The 23,765-nt window shown below is 48.5% G+C and overlaps 1 protein-coding gene across 3 annotated transcripts in view; it reads right to left on the minus strand.

Annotated features, from left to right (window-relative positions):
* Positions 1-1,857: 1,857 nt before the first annotated feature.
* Positions 1,858-23,765, minus strand: part of TTC28 (tetratricopeptide repeat domain 28) — a 107,878-nt gene continuing 85,970 nt past the window's right edge. For 2 of the 3 annotated variants that reach the window (XM_033075515.2, XM_033075517.2), the window contains 11 exons: positions 21,893-22,033; positions 17,810-17,954; positions 16,761-16,940; positions 14,969-15,689; positions 13,188-13,312; positions 11,946-12,177; positions 11,453-11,529; positions 9,387-9,410; positions 8,448-8,577; positions 7,820-7,927; positions 1,858-7,351 (listed from right to left, as the gene is read on the minus strand). In XM_033075515.2, the coding sequence (XP_032931406.1) occupies positions 5,730-7,351; positions 7,820-7,927; positions 8,448-8,577; positions 9,387-9,410; positions 11,453-11,529; positions 11,946-12,177; positions 13,188-13,312; positions 14,969-15,689; positions 16,761-16,940; positions 17,810-17,954; positions 21,893-22,033 (3,505 nt within the window). In that variant the 3' untranslated portion in view covers positions 1,858-5,729. The remainder of the gene's footprint in view (positions 7,352-7,819; positions 7,928-8,447; positions 8,578-9,386; positions 9,411-11,452; positions 11,530-11,945; positions 12,178-13,187; positions 13,313-14,968; positions 15,690-16,760; positions 16,941-17,809; positions 17,955-21,892; positions 22,034-23,765) is intronic. The other variant, XM_033075516.2, reaches the window with a different exon arrangement.

Below are 23,765 nucleotides of genomic sequence, written 5' to 3' on the forward strand. Positions count from 1 at the left end.
TTTCTTTTAGCCTCCATCGCAGGCACAAGAAGGACGACAGGGATTAATTACGACCTGACAACCTAACAAGGTTCACTCAGGGTGGGGCTTCGACCTTCAGCTAGTATTCAAAAATATTATATAGTATTCAAAAATTATATAGTATTCAAAAATACAAAATTATTATTGTTGCAAGAAGTCTGCAAGTCTAAAAGCTCAGAAACATTGAAAGAAGGCTGAAGTCAACCCCATGTGGAGCCCTTCCAGGATGTGAGGAACCCGGAACACTGCTCCTGGAGGAGAGGAATTCCCTGGTACCTCAGGGGTGCTGGGACAGTGATACCGGCCAGTGCAGGACAGTGTGACAGGGACAAGTTCTACCGAGGCTCCTGGCTGGGGGGCAGAGGGATGGGACCACCTGAAGTGTATTCTGTGTGCTGAATTTGGCTTTATCCTTGTTGACATGATTGAAGTTACCCTGTGGCAAAATGTTGCCCTAAGAACAAAGCAGCCAAGCCAGGAAACGTACTTCCACTTTGAGGTTCTCAAAAATTGTAATTCAGGGAAAACGACAGGATTTACTCAAAATAATGTATTCTAAATATATTGATTTGCTTTTTAGTTCCTAAGCATTAGCTTCCATTTTTTTTCTCTGGATGTTTTCAATAGCCATGCAGACTTTTGCTTTCCCTCTCTTTGAAATGTGCACACACAAACGTAAAATCAGGTAAACTGGGAAGGAAAAAACAATCACAAGCTCCACTTGTGTGCAGTGGTGCATCTTTTTCCCCAGAGGTGACCCATGACCCTCTCTGCAGCCCCCCTGGCTCCCCTTTCCCTGGAGCCCATTGTCCCCCATATTTCCTCTGCCAGGAGCCAGAACCAAGGAGGCATTTACACAAAGAACTGAAATCCAGATCAAATTCACCGTTGCCAAACTCCTCTGCCACATAAATGGCTGCAAGGAAAACCCTTGGCAGGCTCTTGCCATGGACTCGTATTTCCATGGAAGTCCTTGAATGGTGACTCAGGGTGCCCTGGCTCTGGCCACGAGGCACAGCAGTGATCAGGGCTGCACTGGGGCACGGTTGGAGGGGACTGTAAATCACTGTTTCCCTCAGCATTCAGGATTTTCCTTTATTTGGTTTTTCAAAATGCTGGCAGCGTGCAGTCCCTGCTGCTGCTCCTTCCCCATATGGACAACATTTGTCTGGTGTTTGCTCAGTCCCCAAACCCTCTGTTTACAGCTGCCTGCTGCCACACACGACAGTGACACAAGTAGCCACATCCCGCTGACCCCAGACTTGGCACAGACCAAGCACTTGAGCCCAGCTGCACCACAGCCCCACTCGAGGAGGGAACGCTGCCCCAGGAGCTGCTCCCTGCTCCTGGCAGGGCTCCACGAGGCTCACCCTGTGCAGAACCAGCACTGCCAGCGGCCCCTGGCTGCTCTCAGAGGCTGAGGGTGCGCTCCTGCAGCCCCAGCACAGCTTTGGGGGTTTGGTTTCACTGTGTGCAAAGGGCACCTTTCACATGGGGGCAGAAGGAAGATTGAACTCCTCAAGTTCCAGCTGGCAGCAGTATGGGGAGACTCATCCCTTTAGCACTGGGTTCTCACAGCCCTCAGAGCTCCTCCCAGCCCTGCGAGTCCTTCTGCAGCTGATACAAGAGACACTGGTGCTCCCAGCACCTGTCAGGAGAAGGAGAAGCCATTTCCAGTGAGCACTGGTCACAGGAACATTGCACTGCACAAAAAGAGGAGGGAAGTTCCAGAGGGAGCTGAGGAGAGCTGCCATGAGTTTCAGCCACGAGACACAGTCACACAGGGGAGCCAACAACCACCCTTCCCCAACATCCTTCCAGATCAAGACACTGAGGCACTGAGAGAACTCATGCTTTAATAGACACTGAAATCACAAAGAAGAAAAGGCCAAATGCCTTAGCAATTTCAATAAAAATATGAAAATCTTTTTACATGGTAAATTTCATAATATAAAAAGTTTAATGCTGTCTGGAAACAGAGTTTTAATTTACAAAGAAAGTCCATAGAGGCCAAACATGGCTAACACTGCACAGGGAGAGCGAGTGCTGAAGGGCTGCTGCTGGGAAGCCTCTGCTGACCATCCTCTCTGGGTCACTGTCTCCAGTGCTCTTGTGCAGCTCAGGGGACGAGTGTCCACACACACGTGCAGCTCTGCTGGGCAGCATGGCAATGCAATGAACCCAAAACTGCTCAAACCCATTATCACCATCCAGCTGAAACTACCAGTGCTTCCTGACAGATTCACAGACACCTCTGTGCCCCTGGATCTGTTCTGCAACTTGGAAGAGATGTTCACAGAACGAGCTTGCCCTAATGAAAGAAAATATGGCCTAGAGTGATATGCATGGGTGTAGCACCCCCTCAATGCTTTTTCCTTGTTTCAGTAAGGTATGATTAAACAGAAGGAAAACCAGTATCAGGCCAGAGGTACAGGCTAACCAACAAAATCAAATTAAACTAGATTTTGATCACGGGGGTTCTTTACTGTTCCCATTTAGTTGGAGCTAAAGACGACAAAAAAATCTGAATTCTCACACAGTAAAACATACAGGGCAAAACCAAAACATTCTGTGGCCTTGGGGAATGGCTGCATGTGGCAGGTTTAATGTGAAAGTGGTTAATACCTAATTGTTATTGCTCACTGTATTACGCAGTGTTGTCACTTGTACCATGCACAAATACAACAACGACAAATGCATTAAACCCACAGAAGGAATTCTAATAGCAAATGGAGAACATGTGATTTTCATTTCCTGAATTTCTCCACATATTGGGCAAACCTGATAGAACTCTTTTTCCTCACAAAGGGGTCGTTTCTCATTCAGGAGGTGGAGGAGTGAGGGACAAGGTGTGCAGTGTCTCCCAGCCACGAGTAAGCATGCATTTCATGGCTCCTGGCAAGCCAATGGAAGTGACCTGTGCCAAGTCAATGGAAACCTAATTCCCAAAAGACTTGTTCTAGTGACACTCACCTTCCATATTTATACAACATCAAATTCCCCAAATACTGAACTTTCTCTACATCCAAACCCTTCCCTGCTTCTAATGCTCCCCCCTCCTTAAAAACAACAACAGAAGAACCACTCCCCCCCACCCCCCACCCCGAATTAGCTCTGTCTGAAAGCTTTAAGCCAGCATGAAACCTGCTGGAGCACAGAAATGGGTTGTAACAAAATGGCAGCATAGAATTTCTACAGGTTAAAAGATCCTTTAGTTATGGAAGTAAACTACAATAAAGAGGCTTATTTCTGGCGTGTTATGCAGCACTACAGGGAGTATTTGCTGTTGCTATAAACAAAAAGCTGCCCACTTCCATCCTGGGTGTTCCTGGGATGTCGTTTCAATAAGTTTATGCTGGTTAGAAACAGAGCAGGTCACATGAAGTCTCTCAGCAGTTCTGTGACCACAGCAAGTGGCATGATCAACAGCACCGCTGTCTCCACAAGGGACAGACTCTGTGCTGCCTTAGTTTGGCCCACTATTCTAATTTTTCCTGCCAAATGACACGAAGGTGATGTTTAGCACCAAACCATCACAGGAAGATGTCATGACAAGTAACTTGCATCATAATGAGTTGAACAGATTGACTCAACTGTTCTGCTACATTGTGTACGAGTAGGTAACTATTCCTTCCTTCTGCACTGAAAACTTTGGTGATCCCCCCCTCCCTTGTTAGCTGGCTGTAACAACCCAGCCCAGTATTCTTTGCCTTTAGTGCTTGTGTTCATTTCTTGTGATGATAAAAAGGAAAACATTCTCCTGAAACCAGCAGACTCCAGAATATTCTCACAGCACACATCTGGTTATGCCCTGTGAGTAAGCTGAGCCTAAGCATTTCCATGTTTCCATATCAGAACTGAATTCTCTGCCCTGCTATCATGCTTTTCCTCCAAGATCCCTAAGAAAATCACGAATTATCAGATCCATGTTTACAACAAGAGCATCCAGCCATGCTAAGTACAATTCTCTGCGTCAGCAACGTACCCCTGGTACGTCCACAGAGCTGCCTGCACTCTCCATTCAGCTGCAAGACTGGAAGTTGACTTAAGATCCAGCTAAAACTCAGGGCCTAATGAATTCAGCCTCACAACACCTCTGTGAGGTAGGTAGGTAAGTATTACTATCCCCATTTAGATAGAAAGGGAAGACGAGGCACGGAGAGGTGAAGTGATTAGCCTTCAGTCACTCAGCCAATTCTGGGAGTGCAGAATAGACACCAAAAACCTTGGTGATACAGTGCTCTGACTTCACAGCCTGTGAATGCCTTGTGTGGATCTGAGCTCACACAGTGGGGTCAATGCTGCTGCATGCCCATGGCTTCAGTGCATGTAAATGATCACTGGGATCCTGATCACATCACTGCATTCCACAGCCACTTAGAAACCATCTCCAGCCTGCCCCTAACTCCTAAACCCCACCTAGCCTAGGGAAGCTGACTACATATTGCCCTGGGAGTGCTCTTGGTCCCCTTTCCTCCACATGTCAGAGGGCACTCAGGTTCTGCATCCAGCCCCTCCGCTTGCTGCCTCGCCTTCTGGTTCCAGCTGCACCAGCAGCTGCTTACACTGGCCCACCTGCTCCAAATGAAACTTGTTTCCACACCTGCTCCAAAGGAAACCTGCCTCCACAGCAGGGAAAAGGTTCTCAGACCTGCCTGTGCTGAGCCCTGGTGATGATTTAGCAGGATCAAGGAGGGATGTTTTTGGACAGGTGACATGTGAATCACACACACTGATGTCACATTCTTGCCTGCTGTGGAACTGCAAAATAATGTTCTGAGCTGCAACATCTGTAATCCTTCTCTGTGCTCATTGAGCAGACAGAGATGTAAGTACTGCCCAAAACTTGCCAGGATAAAAAGTTCACCTCCACAATGTGGTGTGCTAGAGAGACCAGAGCACTCAATAAAACCAGAACTTGTCTCTCTGACACACACTCACTACCACACATGCAGACTCACCTGGTTTGTTGGGCCCCAAACATTTCCTTTGAGCAGACCAATCAGCAAAGTCTCATCTGTGGGCTTTCCCTACAAAAAAGTTACCTGAGATGCAGATTTTAGAATGGGGCACCTCTCTCCTCTTGTCTTTGTTTCACCAGTCTCTAAATCATGCAACAGAACTGCCAGATCCTGCTGCTGTGGAGTTTTACTGACAGCAGTTTCTGGTTTGGCCAACCTGGCAGAGGTATCTAGAGGCATGTGGTCTTGTCCTCTGTCAGCCTCTGAAAGCAGTTGAGTAAATGGCTCATCTTCTCCAGGCAGAGACTTGTACTCATGTTCTTTGTGGTACACAGGAATGTTCTGCCTCCTCTCCCTCTCCCCTCCAACCCCTGATATGTGTAATTTCTGTACAAAAAGCCAGCTGTAAAACTTCTGGTTAAGAAATACGAGGAGGTGGCTTAAAAGCCAGTATTTAATGAACAGACAACCAGATGCTTTGCACCTGCTGCTGCAAATACTGAATACTACAAAGAACCTGTTATCAGGTGAGTCTGGCCAAGGTCCTGATAAGGGAAACAAAAACCCATGTGTGTGAGGCCGTGTGCCCCCACAGTGACAGCAGGCCAGCCTGTCCCATCTCTGGGCCCTGCCAGCTGAGGGCATGACCACGGCTGCTTAGCTACTGGTTCTGTTTTGGTAAAGGCAAGTGGGCAGAAGCAAATACTTCAACAAGACTGTAAGTCATCAGCTGGTACTTGGGACATTTCAACATTTGGAGGAAGGGAAAAATCTTCCTGGTGACAAAAATTTATACCCGTTCCCAGCTGGCAGCCTCAGGGGACGCACGGCTCCCAGAGTGTTGCCAGGTGAGGAATGAGCTGATGTCATGGCATTTGTGGTTTCAGGGTGTCTGTGTCCATTTGGAGGGATCTTCTGTGGTGAAGCAGCAAGGTGTTGCCCAACAGACAGGTCCTTCAGTTCCAGCTTCTCTGCATTTTCTTCTTTGCTGTGCCGTGGTGATAAATTGAGCAAGCTGAGGACATCTTTCTTAGAAGTCATTGTTCCAGGAGCTCCTCGGAGAATCTTTATTGGGCCAGTGGAGTGGTGGGGAGAGCTCTGCCAGAACATCTTTAAGTTGTGAATTGCTTGCACTTTTTCATCGATGGCAGCCAATTTTAATTTGTCTATGTCTGGGGCATCAGCTGGGCTTGAGCGAGCAGAACCAGCTGAGGAATAAGAAAGAGCAGGAGATGGAGTGCTGCCACCAGGAGACTGATGCCCTGAGCTCGGAGAGATATTTCTGGGTGATTTAGAAATGTGAGCACTGTAAGGAGAGCTGGGATACTTGAGTTTAAAGGGAGGCTGCTCAGTAAGGGACCCATGTGAATCACAACCTGGAGACGGCTGCCCACTGTACTGCCCTGTGCCTTCTCTGTTGGACATCTCTGACGTTGTGGGGCTGTTATAGCCAGAGCTCACCTTCTGAAGGGATGAACTCCTGGTTGGAGGCTTTGGTTTGATTGCAAGAGGTGAGGACTGGTTCCTCTGGCTGGAGCTGAGCGGGCGGCTGAAGGCGCTGGTCTCGGAGGAGCGGAACGCGGACACGCCGGCCGGGCTGGCAGCCCCATCGTCAGAGCTGTTGCTCTTGCTCACCTGGCTGCTGCTCCTCTGAAGACGTTCGACAGCAATGAGGTGACTCTGAGTTTCCTCCAGAATTTTCTGGGCCAACTCTTGTGGATCGAGCTTTGGATTACTCTCCTCCTGGGATTTGACGGTGCTGTCAGTCTCAGTGCTAGACTGGTCAGATTCCCCAGTATCAGAACTTGCAAGTTTCCCAACTTTTTGGAAAGGTGAATTTGGGCTGGGGATGAGAGTCATTTTAACAGGAGAATTTGGAGTACTTATGCTCCCTTTGGAGTTGATGGACACTTTAATGCCTCCGTTCTGACTAGTTTTGGGCTGTTTGTGATCAGGGGAAAATCTTGGTTTTATGTTTTCTTGGTAATTGGCCAAAGGCTCATTGCTGATTATAGAGAAACCTTCATACTCTTCCTCATCCTTGCTGGCTGCAGTGGCTTGTGGGGACAGCTGGCTCTGAGCTGCAGATCTGTGTGGATAGATATTCTTGGGCCTCTCATAATCCTGCCGTCCTCTGTGTCCTGCCCCATCCAGCATGTTCTCTGGCTTGGAAACAAAGCTCATGGAAGAAGCAATGGAGCTCAGGCTGTACACAGAAATGGCATCTGAGGCAATGCTGTCTGGACAGGTAGGAGAGAATGGAGGGTTTTGATACTGGGGTACAGGGTTGGAAACAGACTGAGCAGAAGCCAGTGACTCCAGTGATGAGGAACTGTCCAGGCTAAGGCGCTTGGGCAGCTCTGTAGAATCTAGAAAAAGACAAGACAACTGTATGTACATACATGCCCCTAGATACACCATAAAACCAAATAAAACCAGATAATATTCTATCAGAATGAGGAGAAAATGCTACAAAACATGCCCTCAGGCTCTATACTACCTCAGAACAACCAACTACTACTTAGGTAAGGAAAAAGAAGTGCACAGCTCAGGCAAGAACCTCTGTCCAGGTATCCTAGATGGAAGTTACCAGTTCATTATCATCATATCACAAAACAAAGAATGAGTTATATGTCCTCCAGTCGCTGGACTTTATCTCCAGCTTCTGCTCAGACAAGTTTTTCCCATACAAAAATAACATTTATTCCAGTCTCTGTGTCACTTTGGTCTGTGTGACATGTGTGACCTCTGCAGAGATGAGTGTGAGATTTCAGCAGAAGCCATTCTGATCAAATCATCAGATGACACAAGAGCAAAAACACACTGAGCAGCTTTACCAAAAAGTGCCAGCAAGGATTGTAGAGCAAAGTGCATGGTCCTCCTGGTAGCTTGTTTCCCAGTTTTCAGAATGACCTCCTCTTGGCCAACTTCACAAAGGTCAAAACCTGTAGTGGGACATGGAACAGAAAATTACAGCTCACAGAAAGACCCTCTGTCTCAAATAAGAGTAATCTCATTTATAACACAGACAGAACAGAGAGAGATGGCAGCCTTGGAAGGATGACTTCACCTCTCTTGTGCAGTTTGTTGTCTGTTATTTATTAGTGTTTAGCACACCTTCTCCAGGTGTTGGGAGCTTTGTGGCTCTGCACTGGGAGCACACACACTCGTTAACAAGTAATTCCTGTCAGCACTTCTGTAGTTGTAAATTATTTGGAGTTGTCAGGAAATTATACACCAAACACATCTCAGGGGACAGTATCCTGCATGCTAAACCATTTACTATTAATTCCAGGTTTTCTCACAGAAATAGACCTGAAGAGCACAGACCTTGGATTTTGGCAAATGCAGGCTGGGCTGCAGGAGGCAGACAAATGTGAAGCTGTGAGTCTTATCAGTGCTTCAAGCCCCACATGAGACACCAGCATAGGTTTAGAGAGACAACAGAAAGAAGTGTTTTCCTACCTAGAGCTGCCAGAAACTCATGACAGCCAGGCAGCCTCCAGAGCTGGACACTGATGGAGACCTGGATTGGTGCAGAGGGGAAATCTTGCTCCTTCTCGCCTGCCTGAAGTTGAACCAGGACTTGATGCAGCTGAAGACAGCAATACAGACATTAGCCATTCCTTACAAGTCACATCACTGCTTCTCTTACAGCCACAGATAAGGCAATGCCCTTTCCCTGGACACTCTTTCCCTGGACACCCAGTTCAGCTGCTGCTCCTGAACAGAGCAGGGAGATGGGAAGGTCTGGGAAGAAGGACAGTTCAGGGACAGCAACATCAGACAGACTGGAAGAGCAGCAAAGGCAGGGACAGAGCAGGGGTGAGGGCTGGGGGGTGGCCAGTGGAAACTGAGCAAGAAGGAAGCACAGCAGGAACATCTGTGAAGGGAAAGAAAAGGAAAGAGATACTCTGGGGCTGCTCACAGAAATACACTAAAGCCCATTCCATGACTGAGCCATACTCCTTATGCAAATCCTAAGAAACTCATTAACTGGGCAGAACAAGTCATATGAAACCATGGAAGACTTTCCTAATATCTCCATGGCCTCCAGGAAAGAAGTTTCTCAACTGTGCCCAAGGGACAGGAGTAGCAAGCTAGAGAGAAAATGTGTTTATGAAGATCTGACACAAATTAAGATGCCAGGATCCCGTGTAATTCACCAACACAGCCAGGGCAGCAAGGATGGAAAGCCATTAATCAGGGAGCAGCTAACCTCAGGACCACCCATCTCTCACAACCCACAAAAGCTTACACAGGCCTTTTTCCACAGTAGCTCTGTGGAGCAAATCCCAGGCCTGAGAGAGGGTGCAGACACGTTGCAGCACAGGGCATGGGTCTGCAGTGACCCCAGCACTTCACCCTGCACAGCAGTGCCATCCCCGTGCACATCATACTCACCATTCCCACCACATTTTTAACAGCCTTCGGGCAGCAGGTAACAAGAAAGGAAAAGAGGAGAAAAGAACATGGGTTACTCTGTGCTACAAAGTGCCTGTGCTGAGGAACCTTGCAGGGACACACCCAGGAGCGAGCCTGCCAGCCTGACTGACTGCAAGATGCTCTGTCCAGAGAAAGAAGGGAGCAATGGGAACAGCCTGAGCTGTGAATCCAACAGCATGGGAACAGGCAGCTGGAATCTGGGAGTGCCCAGCTCATGACAGCTCAGACACTTAGCAGGCAGACACTCAGGCCAACCCACACTCTGGCAGGAGGCTGAACACAAAACAGCCCTTCTCTTGTTTCCTCTGGGACACAGGACTGGCTCAGTGCAGTCAGAAATCCCTAACTTTTCCTTGAACATGCAGTAGTCTGAAGTTCTCTCTTTTGTGGCTCCTACCTTCTCTTTTGCACTCAAAATAAGCCTTTTTAATCCAGTGCAGCTGCTCAGGCTCCCCCCTTGCTGCTTCACTAATGCCAAGAGCATCCACTCCCCTGTGATGCCAGTCACCCACTCAGGAAAACCAACAAGCAGCACCCAGTGACTGAAATGTCTGACATCCTGCTTCTGTCTGGAATAAAGTCTGCTTTCCTCTGGGACAGGCAGAGCTCCAGATGCTCACACCATGAACTGCCAAGAGGCAGGAGAGGAAAAAAGCAATAACCACAATGGAGGGGAGAGTTGTTGAAAACCAACATGTAACAGGATAGATTGGTGCAAAATCAAATTCTGCCAGGGGTCTGGGCTATGGAAGAAAATTTGCAATACCCCTGCCAGTATTTACTCTGTGGGACAGCAAGGAAAGGGTGAGTGTGTCTTTTGTTACTTGTGCACAGCCAGCTGAATGTTTTCCCTTGGGTAATTTAATTATCTGAGGCAGGGCAGTGATCATGAAGCCACCTCATTAGCACTCTAAGGCATTTCCAGCCATAGGAATGCTGTCCTGTCCTCCCCACAGCCCTCAGACCTGGCCTCCCTTGGGTGGCCATGAGGGAGATAACCCTGAAGTTGAGCACACACTTCTCAGACACTGATGAGAGCCAAGGCAAGAGGCAAAATACCACCAAGGACACTGGTACCAAGGGCACTGGGAACATCCCAAACTCTTCTGCAGATCCTAACAGGAGCTATTTCCTTGGAGCAGACTCATCCTAGGGGGCTGCCAGAGCCACGCAGCAGGTAATAGAGAAGCTGGGGCTCTTTTCTGGCTTTTTCTGCAGACTCCATGTGACCAAAGGGCAGCCCAACACCACACAGAACCAACCCCAGCCCCCCACCACAGCACTGCCTGGAATGCTTCTGCATGGGGAAAGGGGATAGACAGTGAGATATAGGCCCATTCTCTGTGTGAGTGTGTCCAAAGCAGGCAAATGATGAAGAGAAGCCTCATTCCAGGAGCACTCAGGACAATAAGAACCATGGAATGGAAAGCAGCCAGGCTGGTGGCACAGAGAAAGGTCAGGTTAGGCTAGGCATGCTCCAGAGAGGGAGAGGGAAGAGTGTGGAGGAGTTGAGGGGAGCAGGGAGAAGTCCCATCACCACAGGTAGCACTGCCCTTCCCCTAGAGACCAGAAATCCTTTCTGTGGAGCTGTGAGCACACACAGGAGCAGCACAAGCTCACTGAATTTTCTGACAGACCTTGCACTGTCCAAAGCCAACCATACCTTGGGAACTTCAGTAAATACAGTGGGCAATGAGCAGCCAATGTGGGCCAAGGCAGGATGGCCAAACAGCAATTAGGGGTCTGTTACTCAGCTCCCCCACACTGCTGCAGGGATCATGCTTTCACTTGTCACTGAACAGGGAGTCCCAGGGCCACACAGCCCAGTAACCACCTGCACATTTTCCTTCTGAACACCCACTTTCATTCACACAAACAGGCAGGTTTAGAATTTCAACCCTCAAGTCTCCTAGCAAGCTCTGGGTTGGTAAACCAGAGCATCAACCATTCTGCATATTTCTGAATTTACTGACCCGGGAAGAACCATTTGGAACCTGGTACTGGAGGAAAACCTCCCAACTCACCCTGTTGATAAGCTGCTCTCCTGTTTCTGAAGCTGTGATAAGTTTACAAAGTGCCTGAAGTGCAGGGTTAGGCAAACCTGAAAAACATCAGCAGAAACATCTGTATCTGTTTCTTGACTGCAAGAAATGCAACAAGCCTGAACAGAACACACTCTTGGCTAATTCCTAAAACCTCTCCCCCACATCACTGGACAGCTCTGGAAGCAGCAGCAATTTCCAGAAAGCAAAAGGTCTTCCCACTTTGCATCTGATGGCAGGTTTCCTGACTGAGAGCTGGGAGAGAGGAACAGTCACATCATGCTTACTCGACCCAGCAGCAAATGATTCTCATCTGTGACAAAATGTTCAGGTAACATTTACTTTAACAACTTCTTCCCAGTCCAATACATTGACTTCATTGATGTAAAACATCCCTGTTCCACATGGTGACATCACAGAAAGGTGTGAAAAGCTGATGTCTGCCTGGTCAGGGCCCAGAGCTGCCTCCTCTCACCTAGGAGGGACTGGATGGTGGTGCTGCACTGCTGCAGCCGGTCCCCAGGGTCTGAGGTTGGGAAGAACACTGCTGCTGGGAGGCCACTGGCTGGAGGGTCCAACCGAAATCCCACTGCTGTGAGGAGTGCCTGCCAGCCTGGAATGCCACCAACTTTATTCTCCACGCTCTGCTGGGAGGTGTACATGGAGTTGTGCTGCCCGTTCTGGATTCGCTGCAATGATTTCTCCACCTGTGGGGAAGTGACACAGTTTATTGTACAAGGTGCTGTTACTGACTGCCTCTTTTTACACAGAGGAGAGACTGGAACAGCAGGATGGAGCCAGCAAATCCAAGATTGATCCTGGCCTTGAAAAGAGAATCTCCAGTAACTCAGCATTCACAGCTGTAACATCACAGTGATGAGTGTAAATGTTCTCTGGGATGCTGGGAACAATAATGCCACAGAAAACAAAGTAGCAGTTTGTTTGGATAGTTTCCTGTAAGCCTGGCAGCTGCAATTCTCCCCAAAAGATGACTCACCTTGGGGTTCCAGACTGCTTATTACCAGACAAAGAGCCTGCAGCCACATGGCAAACAGGAAAGAGAGATGAGTGTCCACAAACCCCAGCAACTGGGAAGACCAGCAACATTCACAGGTTTCCATCATTCTATGGATACTTCACGCTCCTGTGAGACCACAGATGATGCATTGGGAAGAAAAGTATTAGAAGTCCTGAGTGATCATTCCAGCCACCTGGCAGTTGGCTCCAGTTCCACTGTTCCCCAGGACAGACTGGTGGCACAGATGGGGACAGAAGGGCCTCTTATCTTCCAAATATGCACAGACAGCAGTGACTGTGCTCTGTGTTTCCATGACTGCTATGTTCATAGCTATTTCCCTGTATAAACAATTAATCCCAATGCTTACCCCTTAAGCAGAAACCCAATTCAACAGCTAATGCAAACCAGATGGATCTGGGGAGGATTCTGTCACAATACAATCTAAGATTTTGCTTACTTTGCCTTTTTTGCACTCTGAACACTTCCTTAGGTGTCCAAGTCTTTCCACACCGACCCGGAGTTTTGCAAGAGGATACATCACGGCAGGGGAGAGGGGGGGATGAAGGTGTATATATATTTTTTTTTTTCAAGTGGGAGTGGCTGCTGTTCCACTCATGGTTCCATTCATGCCCCAGGTGAGGGTGTCTCAGATGGGCTGTGGTGTCACTTGTGGTTGTGACAGCGTTTCCTTTCCCTTACCAGATGAAGGAGGACACGCAGAGCATCCCGGGCCCTTTCAGGGTGCTGCAGGATCTCAGTCAGGGCCTGTCCTACCAGTGAAGAAGGGCTGTTCAGCTTCATATCACTCCCAATAAGCATGAAGCCTGCAGGATCAGAATGAGAGACAGTCAATCTCCTGTAATGGAAGATGTTCAAACCAGAGATGTCCTCTGCCCCCAGACTACTGAACAATGGTTCACTATACCCTGCACAGGGACATTCTTCTCCCAGAACTGCTGCCAACTCCCTGCCAGTTGGGCAGACTGAACTTCCAGAAAGTTTCTAGATGCTTCTTACTGTCCCCTGCTATTAAATCAATAGCATCTTCCTGTTCAAGAAAGTAAAAAACCACTGGATTGCAGCTAAACTTGTCCAGGCATGCTCCAGGTCTCCTCTACAGCCACAGAAATCAACACATGCCAATAGAACTGATGGCAGAACAGAACTGTAAACATGAAAAGTTTTCTCTCTCCTGGTCAGAAACCTGTCCTGGCTCAGGCACCATTCAGTGCCAAAGAGCTCTACATTTCCCCTCTCATCCATGCAGTGAGGATGCAGCTGCTCCTGGCTCTGGTGCTCTGTCCAAGACTCAGTGCCATGGGTCAGCAGTGGAAGTCAGGGACAGTGTGTGATGAACTTGCACAGTGCCATGGAAGGGGCAGTACTCAGAAAGCCTGAGCAGCTGAAAGCCTCTACTTGCTGGCAATGCCAAGCACCATATCCACACTCATCCTTTCTGCCTAGGAAGTGGTCACTTTTGGGGCTTTTTACTGCTCTTTTCTTTTGAAAAAGAAAAATGTTGGAAGGAAAAAAATCCCAGCTCAACTGTGGACCGTAACCTGAACTCAGCTCACAGCTGGTACTACCTGAACCACACCCTAATGCTGGACTCAGCATGCCTGAAATCATGGTCAGCTTGACTCATTTTAACAAGTTCACATTCCTCCAGCCATGTGCAGCTCACACCAGAGCCATATTCACCACAGTTTCCTGAGCTAAATAACATGGTTCTGCTGCCTGTGCAAAAATCAATTTGGGGAATGCCTGCAGCTTTCAATAACCAGGCCTCATGCCAGGAAGAAAAATTAGGTTATCTGTACATACTCCTGTCAAAGCACTAGCACTGCTGAACTCCAAGACTTTGTCATTCCAAATCTCAACGTACAGATCTAATTGAGAGGGAGCAAGCACCAGCATTGCACGAGGAGCTGACACAGCTGAGACATTCCCAATGGAGGCAAGGGAAACCTTTCTTCTAAAAGGACCAAAGGAATAAGACCTACAAGGTTTATGTCACAGAAATCACAGCTCCTTGCTACTGCTGCTGCTTCTAAGCAGCACTTCTCTTGCCTCCTGTTGAAGTGTCACTAAATTTTCCATTAAAAAGTCTGCGTGCTCCAGCTGACTCCATCCCACAGATACAGGAAGCATGGGCCTGGAGATTTCAAACACAGAGAATGAGTTGCTGTACTGCACTTTTACTTCTCTCCATCATGAAACACACTTCACCTCACAACTGCTTCTAATTATACCCAATCCATACCTACCTACTGTGCCCAGTGAAATGCTGATGAGTCCTGTGACACTGACATTCAGCCACACTCAGCTGAATCAGGATCTGAGACACAGAGGCTGAATTCTAGGAAAGCACAGGGCACACACTGCTCCCAATTACCTGCCAGCACTGTTCCTTGCTTAGCTCATATAGTTTGGCAGCTCCCTAGAAACCCCATCTGATTTGTCCAGAAGACTCTTCCTACCTGCCCAGTTGGCTGGATGGGAGAACTGCTTGCTGCTCTGCACGGTTTTCATTGCTTCTCCGAGGGCTGCACTGGCTTTCATACCGTTTAAGAGAGAGGAATAGAAGGCGTGCACAAACATTTTGGAAGCAGCCACAGGAATGGGCCAGAGTGAGACAAGGACACATTGAGCCCCAGCAGCCAGGAATGCTCTTGTCAAGCCAATGACTCCATCAGAAGTGACTTTGCTGTTGGACTCTTGGTAAGAGCCAAGAACCACCAGCTTGACAGGAAGACGCAGATCCAGCACATCAGCTGCTGTGAGCAGGAACTCCTGGAGAGGAGGGCAGTCCGAGATGCTCTCCACGTCACTGGCATCATCCTGCATCCTAAGAGACTCTGGGATTGTGTAGGGGTTCCCAAAAGAACTCTTGCTGCTGGCTGGGTTGCTGTCAGTGTTGGGTGTCAGGACCAAAGCAGCCAGTTTCCAGGAGACGTGGGTTGCAAAATGGACACATTCTGCCTGAGTGAGGGCACTCATGACTCTCTCTTTTGTTGATGAGCTGCCCACTAAGGGCTGACAGCCAAGTAACTCAGACACCATGTATGCTTCCTCTTCTGCAGAGGGCATAGGTCCCCACAGCCACCTGTCCATAACTGCTGAAGGGAGCTTGGGATTTCCTATCACAGCTGCCATTGAGGTAGAACTGGAGTAAGCAGGAGTATTCTTCCTCACATGGGACTACACAGAGAAAAACAAAGAGAAAATACCATTCAAAGATCTGGTTTTTATGGTGCTGGTAATAAAATATCCTGTCCCTTTGGTTCTAAATGTAAGTCTGGTTGTCATAATTACAGGAAGACTGCATTTCTTTAGTTTCTCCTGTTTAACTATTCCAAGGAACACCTCTGTTTGGGTCTGGTCAAGACTTCTATCTTCAGATCTTGGGTTAACAAAAAGATAAGAACAGAAACTAACAGATATAGCTCAGGTCCCTTTGAGGGCTGCAGCAGAGCCAAAAACAAAAAGAAGATTGCAGGTTCTCACATTACCAGAACACTACCTGCAATCACTCACTAAGTGGCTCCTCGTACCCATATTTCCAAGATTGGTGTCAGCACTGCCAGCAGAAGGTGCTGCATGCAGCTGATACTGAATGCAACACCAGTAAAGCTGACAAGATTCAGACCCTTTTGCTGTTCCTCTGACTGTGCTTAACCCAGGGCAAACCAAGATGTGCCTCAAAACACTGCCCAGCAAGAGCAAATGTGACTTGGTGCATTCTGCCAGAGACCTGGGCATTAGAAATGCTGCTGCTAAACCTCAGCATGAAGACACTTCCGCAGGATTCACCAGTGAGATTTGCTTTCCCTTACAGCTTTGGTGTCCTGAGACATTAGTGGCCTTCCCCAGTCAGAATGCTAAAATGCAGGTGAACATACCAGCAATGTGACAGGACAGTCAGCCTGGCAAGGCAGCTCAGCACAGATCACAGACACCTACATCTCTGTAGTCTGCCATGCAGTTCCACACTCAGCACATGCAATCCTTTAAAAGAGGATATCCAAATGATCCAATCCCCTTGTCCTTCCTAGCATGCCTGGGGCTGTGATTTTGTGCTGCAGGAACTACATCAGAACCTACTTCAGAGCTGCGGTGCTCAGAATGCTCCTCAGACCCAGGGTGGCCTGTTTGCGGTTTCTGTTCTTGTGTCTGGCACAGCAGGACAGAGCTGCTGCTTTCTGAGCATGCACCAGGACCTGTACCCACAGGAGAGGTTCTGTGAGAGAGGTTTCATAGGCAGTGTCAGACCTTCGAGCTGGGATTCAGTGACTGGATGGACGGCACTGCGATGAGGCTGAAGCGCTCGTAGAGGTACTCGTTGGAGGAGCTGCCCTTCAGGAGAGCAAAAGGAATGAGGTACAGTTCTCCCTCCAGAACCAGCACCAGCTGCCGGTGCCGCCCAACAGGCCCACTGGAATGCATCAAACCCTGAAGAGAGAGGACAGACAATTAGTTTGGCCCCTTCACTCCATCCGTGTCCCTGCCTGCACTTCCCAAGCATCAGGCTCTAGTCTGACCCTGTGCTGGGTAAGGGAACACCCACATCAGAACCGTGCTGGAGCTGCTCACCTGTGCCCAGCCACTTCCACTGGGACAGGCGAGCACAGAGGGCACTGGCCTGTCCACTCTGGGTCATCATCCTGGCCTCAGCCCACGTGGGGCCCAGCCTAACCCTGGTACTGCAGCTCCTTCTGCTCCAGCCTGAAACCTTGGCTAACCCCAACCACCTAAGCCTTGTCACTATTGTCATCACCTTATCTCCTGTCAGGGAATATTCTTCCTGATATTGAAATTCTAAATAGCCATTTCCTCTGAAGAGCCAACAATCTACACACAAATTGTGTCCATGGCCTGCACTTCCAGACACTGGACAGAGTCTTCACCCCAGAGTCACCAAAAGATCTAGAAAGCATCTCATGGATGGAGAAGTGAAGCCGAGAGATTAGTCAATAGGGAATGTGCAGCTGGGCACAAACTGTGGTAACTGCTCCTCGTCCCATATAAGCATGGAAATTTATTCATCTAGTGTATCATAAAAATAATTTGCTTTCACTATGGGAAAGAGTAACTTCAAAGCACAGAAATTTGCTCCAGCTTAAACACAGGCAGCCCACAAAAAAAAAAAAAAAGAAGTATGAAAGATTAGAGCCTTGTCTCTAGATTCTCAACTCTAGATGGTCACCAACCCAGACTATTCTGTGAAAATACCACACTTCAGAAACCAGCCCCAAGCTGCTGTCTGTTCTTGCTTTCCCACCCTCAGAGGGTTTTGGTAAGTGTCTGTGTCAAAGGCTTACTCCTTCCATGGGTCCTATCAGTAAGTCGTAGAGAGCACGGAGTGGGGGTTTGGAGAAAGAAGTCTGCCTCCTTGGAAGTGATGATGTTCCATCCTTAACAGGAGACATGGTACTGCTGAACAGGCTGGTCATGCTCTGGCAGCTCCTGTGGGCAAAAACCAAGGGGAGGTTAACTGCAGGAATCTGAGCTGCCCTGTCACCAAGGGGACTATGCTCTGTAAGATCTTTCATGGGAGGATTTCAGTCTCTATTCAGCTTCACACCTCAGTGAACAGTGACATTAATGGCAGGATGAATCAGCTCCAGACAGCATATGCCAGTGCTATGGAGTTTCTCTACACACTCCAGTGCCTGAAGTGCTGTTCCCAGTTGCTCCTGCACACCCCTATGAGTAGCAGCTGTGTGCAGGCAGGTGTGAGACTCACTGAGCACTGACCACAGCCAGGAGGATTTGCACTTGGGTTGTGCAGCTAGTATGACACCAGAGGAAATACCTGTGACAACAGGCAAACCACAAGACATCAAGATTCTGCACTTCTGCCTCTGCTGTGCAACACCTGGTGCCCATTCTGATATTTTTGATATTCCCACAGAGCTCTGCACGCGATCTCCCGGCATCAGCAGCCACAACTGTCTGCCCTGCTGAGAAAATCAAGCTGCCCCATTCTGGGCTCACTAGTCCAGCAGCTGTGCTCCCCAGAAATGTTATCCTTGGCTTGGGGCCATGAACAACCAGTTTACTTGGAAAGGGTAACTTTCCAAAACATTTCAGCAGGTGGATCTCAAAGGAAAGGTTGGGAGGCCTGGGACATAGCCCAACCATTTCTAGTATATACCAACACGCAGACTCAGAAATTGCTTTTTTCCCTCTGTTTCTCTCCTCAGCTGCTGCAACCAGCTTCCTGACCTAGCTCACATCATGCCTAAAACCTATAGCTCTCTGAAGAAAAGAAATGCTCTTACTGTCCACAAGGAATTTCCATCTTACGGGCACATAGGAATAACCTCAGAATGCCAACAGAAGCCTGGTGTCTGCCCATGCTCTCAGAGATTCCAGTGACAGAATGAGTATGCTGCTCCTGCTGCAGCTTAGAGCTGCTGGAAACTTGTCTGGGGGATTTGTGCAACAGGGGATCAGCACAGGCTTGGCACTGTGTGCTCCCCTCATACCCGTCTGCCCCACTTCACTGCAGCACCTGACTGCAGGGCTCAGCTTTATGAAGCACAGATTTTAAAACCAGATCAGGAAAGAAAATCTGTGCATGGATATCCCAGTGGTCCCCCAGGACCCTGTACCCCAATCTTCCCTGAGTGGCTTGTTGCCAGCAGGCTGCACTTGCCAGCCCCACAACCCATGTGCAGTGATTGTTACACACTCATTTACTGCAGGGAATAGGAGCTTGATTACTCAAATCAGCAAAGCCCTTCTGCATCCTGCATTTCCCAGCCAAGCAGCTCTAGATTTATTTCTTCACCACTTGGATTGCTTTTTATGAGAACAAAACCAAGCAAGCACCATAAATCTCTCTCATCTCCTGCCTGTGTGTGGGTGGGTGGGTGTGTACACAAAGAGTGAGCAAATCCACAGGGGAGGATGGACAGATCTCCTGTGGCAAGCAGAGCTGACCAGGAGCCCTGGCCAGCCCATCCTTTCCTCCCAAAGAAGCCAACAAAAGGCTCCAGGTGCACTGATGATTTCCACCTTGCTCTTGCAATGCAAAGGATTCCCTGATGTCTGAACAGTGAAATCTCTCATTTGGAAGCCTCTGCTCAGACTCTGCAGCACTGCTGATTTATAACCCTTTGTACAGGCAGCCTGGCCTGCAGCAAGCAGAGAAACAGCACAAACAGCCAGGGCTTAGCTCTGCTCCCTCCCTTTGTCTTGGAGATGCAGGAACAAAGCAAAGCCTCAGAGAGCAGGGTCAGACTGACCTGGCTGACCACCAGCCTCACAGGTGCTGGCTCTGCCTGCTGAGGATGAGTGGCTGGGCCTGGCCAGGAAGGAGGGGTTAATCTCAGAACCAGGATTTTGGACAAGTCAAATACACCCCATGGCCAAGCACAGCCACTGGGAGGGCTGGAAGTCAGGCCTGGTGCTGCAGGGGTCTGACAGCCTCAGGAAGCTGGATACCCATAAAGCCTTCCTCAAAGAGACTCTTCCTAAAGATGCAGCCCTAAATCCACATTCAGGGCCTTGACACACACACTGTGCAAAGCTGCAGAAATCTCCAGAAAACAGCCAGATCTGAGCTCCCTGTGGATCCTTTCAAGGATTCACAAGTATCTCCAGAGCCCACTACTGACTGCAAAAAACCCACAGCCCACCCAGCACTCCCTGGCAGGGTGGTCTGCATGTCAGCAGCTGCAGCATTGCATCCTGGATGGCAGAGAACCACCCCAGAAGGGACTCACCAGCCACTGCTGTCCCATCTACCTGGGCTGGCCAGCCCCCTAGGGCTGCCCCTACCCCTCTGCTCTGCAGAGGGTCAGCTGTATGGGTCCCCAGGGCAAGTTGTCAGGCCCTGAGGGCAGTAACAGGCTCCAATGATCCTGAACAGCTTGCCCTACCTAAGGAGCAGAGAAAAGAGAAGCTGCAAGAAGACTCGAGCCACTGTGGCTATCTTGGTGGCTGTACCAGTGGCATCCTCAGCTCAAAGACCCATTGCCCAGTCCTGAGATCTCCACAGTGCTTCCTCCCTTAGTGCTTCCTTCTCCTCCAAAGTCCATTTCTTCTCAGAAGCTCCCTAAGTGAACTGCCATCCTCCCAAGTTTGCTTTTCTAAGCAAAACTGACAAAGAATCCTACTATTCTCCTACTCTCTTAAAAGCACCTACCCTGAATTCAGGGCCCAGCAAGTCAGCTGCAAACAGATGTGGCAGATTCCTAGGTCCCCCTCCACAGGCAAAAGGAGAGGGGCAGGCAGGGAGGGCATCCAGCACTGTCTCTTTATATTGTCACCTCAGTGATCATTGCAAGAACATCACAGACACTGCTGCTTCTAATGTTTCCCCTGTTTTTCTTCTGAGGATGTTTTTAGTTAAATGCACAAGATGCCCCATCCCTGGGCTGCTCCTAAGAGCTGCAAACCACTTACTTGGCAAGACACCTGAGTTAAGCTCCCAGGTTTGGATTCAAAGCAATGTATGTGGCTCCTGAGATGAGGCATGGTTGGCCACTGCAGTATTCCTGAAGATTAGAATTCCCTGGAACAGAATCACATCCCACTTTACCCTGTAATCAGAGGGACAATCTCCTCTCTTTCTAAGCCTGATAAACTACCAAAACATTTCAGCAGTTCTGGGGATCTGCCTGTGTGATCCAAAACTAGCAAGCACTCATAGTCCTTCATCAGTACAGCAGCTTGAACAGATATGCTTGTGGATTCTGAGAAGAAAACCAGGCCAGTTGCTGGTGCCAGCAGGCAGCTCCCAGTTCCGTGGGGATGCTGTAACAGTTCACAAGCTCCAGTGGTGGCTCACAACACTCCAGGCTGATCACATTTGCTTTTCCAGCTGAGAAAGGCCTAGGGTATCCTGTGCTCAAAAACCACAATCGAGCACAGATCCAGTCAGAAACCTTGGGTTGCATCACGCAGCCACACTGGAAAAATTCTGTCTTCAATTTTATTTCCAAATGGTTGCCCTAAGCCCTAATCAGCACAGTCATGTGAAAGGCTGAGAACAAGTTGTAAGAGGCAGAAAATTAGTGGAGACTTGCAGCTAGTACAGTCCTGTAACCCTGGAAATGCAGCAGATTCCCACCTAATTGTATAACACTTGTGATCAACAGAAACAGGTATTTCTGTAACAAGTGTGCAGGAGAGAGCTCCAAGTTCCACACCTCACACACAGCCGGGACAAACAGCGTTCCCCTGCAATTGCTTGGAGTCTCAAAATCAGCATTTGGCCAGGAGAAGAGAAAATTCAGAACAGCTGCTCCTCTGGACAGTCATCAGTTACAACTGGGACCAGTCCTTGCTGGCTCTCCCCTTGAGCTGGCTGCACCTGAACTTGCAATTTAGAGAGAAGCCCACCACCAACACATCTCCTGCTGCTGATCCCCACAGCAGTGCTGCATTCCCACCTGTTCAATAGGTTGTTCCTGCTGACCATCCTCAGGAAGCCAGTTGGATCAGTCATTGAATTCAGCTTGTTATTCATCTCCTCAAACTGCTGGTCCATGATGTCCCCAGCTTCACTCTCTGTCTCACTGCTAGCACAGGCTCTGGGAGGGGGGAATCAGAGAGATGAAGGGATCACTGATGCGAGAAGCAGCAACAGCTTGATGACAAATGCTCAGCCAGTTTGAGCAAAAATGTTTTTCAAACAGAAGCTCAACCAAATGCTAATGCAAAATCCTCCCCAGCTTGCCTTTAGTCAAGCATAAAAGACAATACCACCCCATTTCCTCATCTTCTGGGATTCCTCAAGGTTTAGTGAGTGGCACACACAGGTGGGGGTGCAGGGCCCTTTCTGTTCACTGCAGGCAGAGACTTCTAAAGCTGCAGCACAACACTGAAACGCTGACTCTGCAGGAAAAAACTCTACCCTTATCTGCCTAAGAACACGTGTGAGCACATCCTTTTCAGATCTCCACATACTTCCTTCACTGGCAGAATGACAACAGAAGGAACTGTGCTGCCACTCCTGTTACACAAAGAGGGAAAGCACAGAACGATTTACTCTAAGCAGCAATACAGAGAAACAGCCCAACAATTCTAAATTGCCACTCTCCTGACATTAATACCTAATTTTTCTCTGTGCAGTCGGGCTGCTCATGGTGGGCTGGATTGGGCTCAGTGAGCATTTTGCATGTGAATCATTCTCTTCATTTTGTACACTTTTGTTGTTAATGTTGCTGCTGTTACTGTTTGTTTCCTTGTCTCATTACTGTTTCCAGTAATTTGTTCTTATCTCAACCTGTGATCTTCACCTTTTGTGCCTCCAATTCTCTTTTCCAGCCACCAGAAGCAGGGAGAGAAGGGGAGGGAGCAAGCAAGCCATATTGGGGTTTGGAGACTCTCAGTGGTGGAACTAAACTGGGGAGTACAATTCCTAAACCACAACAATAGCACATCACAAACCTTGGAATCTGTACACTTAAGATAAACCTATGATGCTACCTGATAAAGCCTCCTTGCATCTCATTTCTCTTCTTTCTGGGTTCCTGACAGCTTGACTCCTCAAGGGCATGTTTCCCAATAAAGAACACAGGAATTAAATGAACACATAACCCATACTTGTGCAGGCAACTGGAGCTGTATGGATCATGGATCTCCTGTGAGTGAATTTCCTGGCCAATATGATTTATAACCTGGTAAGTCCTGACAAAAGCCAATCACTTCATGAACATTGAAATGGGGACAGCTGAACCACAGACAGGGGATAAAAAAAACAACATAAGGGAAAAAGGGGAGAAGAAAAGGTTGTCAACAGCTTCTCTCTGCACATTTTTCCTCCAGCTGAGGCATGCTCAGCTCTGAGTCCTGGCAAAGTTTGAAGTAACACACACAGCTCCTTAAAGAGGCAAAAATCCTGAGTTCATGAACCCAAGAGAGCAGGTCACATGCTCTCCCTAAAGAGAGTGGAATCTGTTCTGACACAAGTTCAAGTAGACTTTAAAATCCCTTATACTTGTTTTTTTGGTTTTTTTTTTTTTTTTTTTGCAAGAATGCTTTACTTTGAGGATTAATTAGACCAGCTGAAAAGAATCCTTTCTAGCAGAACCTGAAGGCTGCAGTGTGGAACTGAACATGCTGTGTATCCCTTCCCCTCCAGGAAGTGTGAAGACATGCTCTGGAGGCTCAGCATGCTCTGACCCTGCTCACAGCAGTGTGGACAGCACCAACTGTTCAACCTGAACCCCAGAGCACTCCAGCAAGTCAGGGACTGAGCACTCAAGTTCCCTCACATGTGCTGTGCATATTCACACCCTGCTGCTCACCAGTGCTGGGCAG

Source organism: Catharus ustulatus, chromosome 18 (assembly GCF_009819885.2).
Source record: "Catharus ustulatus isolate bCatUst1 chromosome 18, bCatUst1.pri.v2, whole genome shotgun sequence".
Taxonomy (NCBI): domain Eukaryota; kingdom Metazoa; phylum Chordata; class Aves; order Passeriformes; family Turdidae; genus Catharus; species Catharus ustulatus.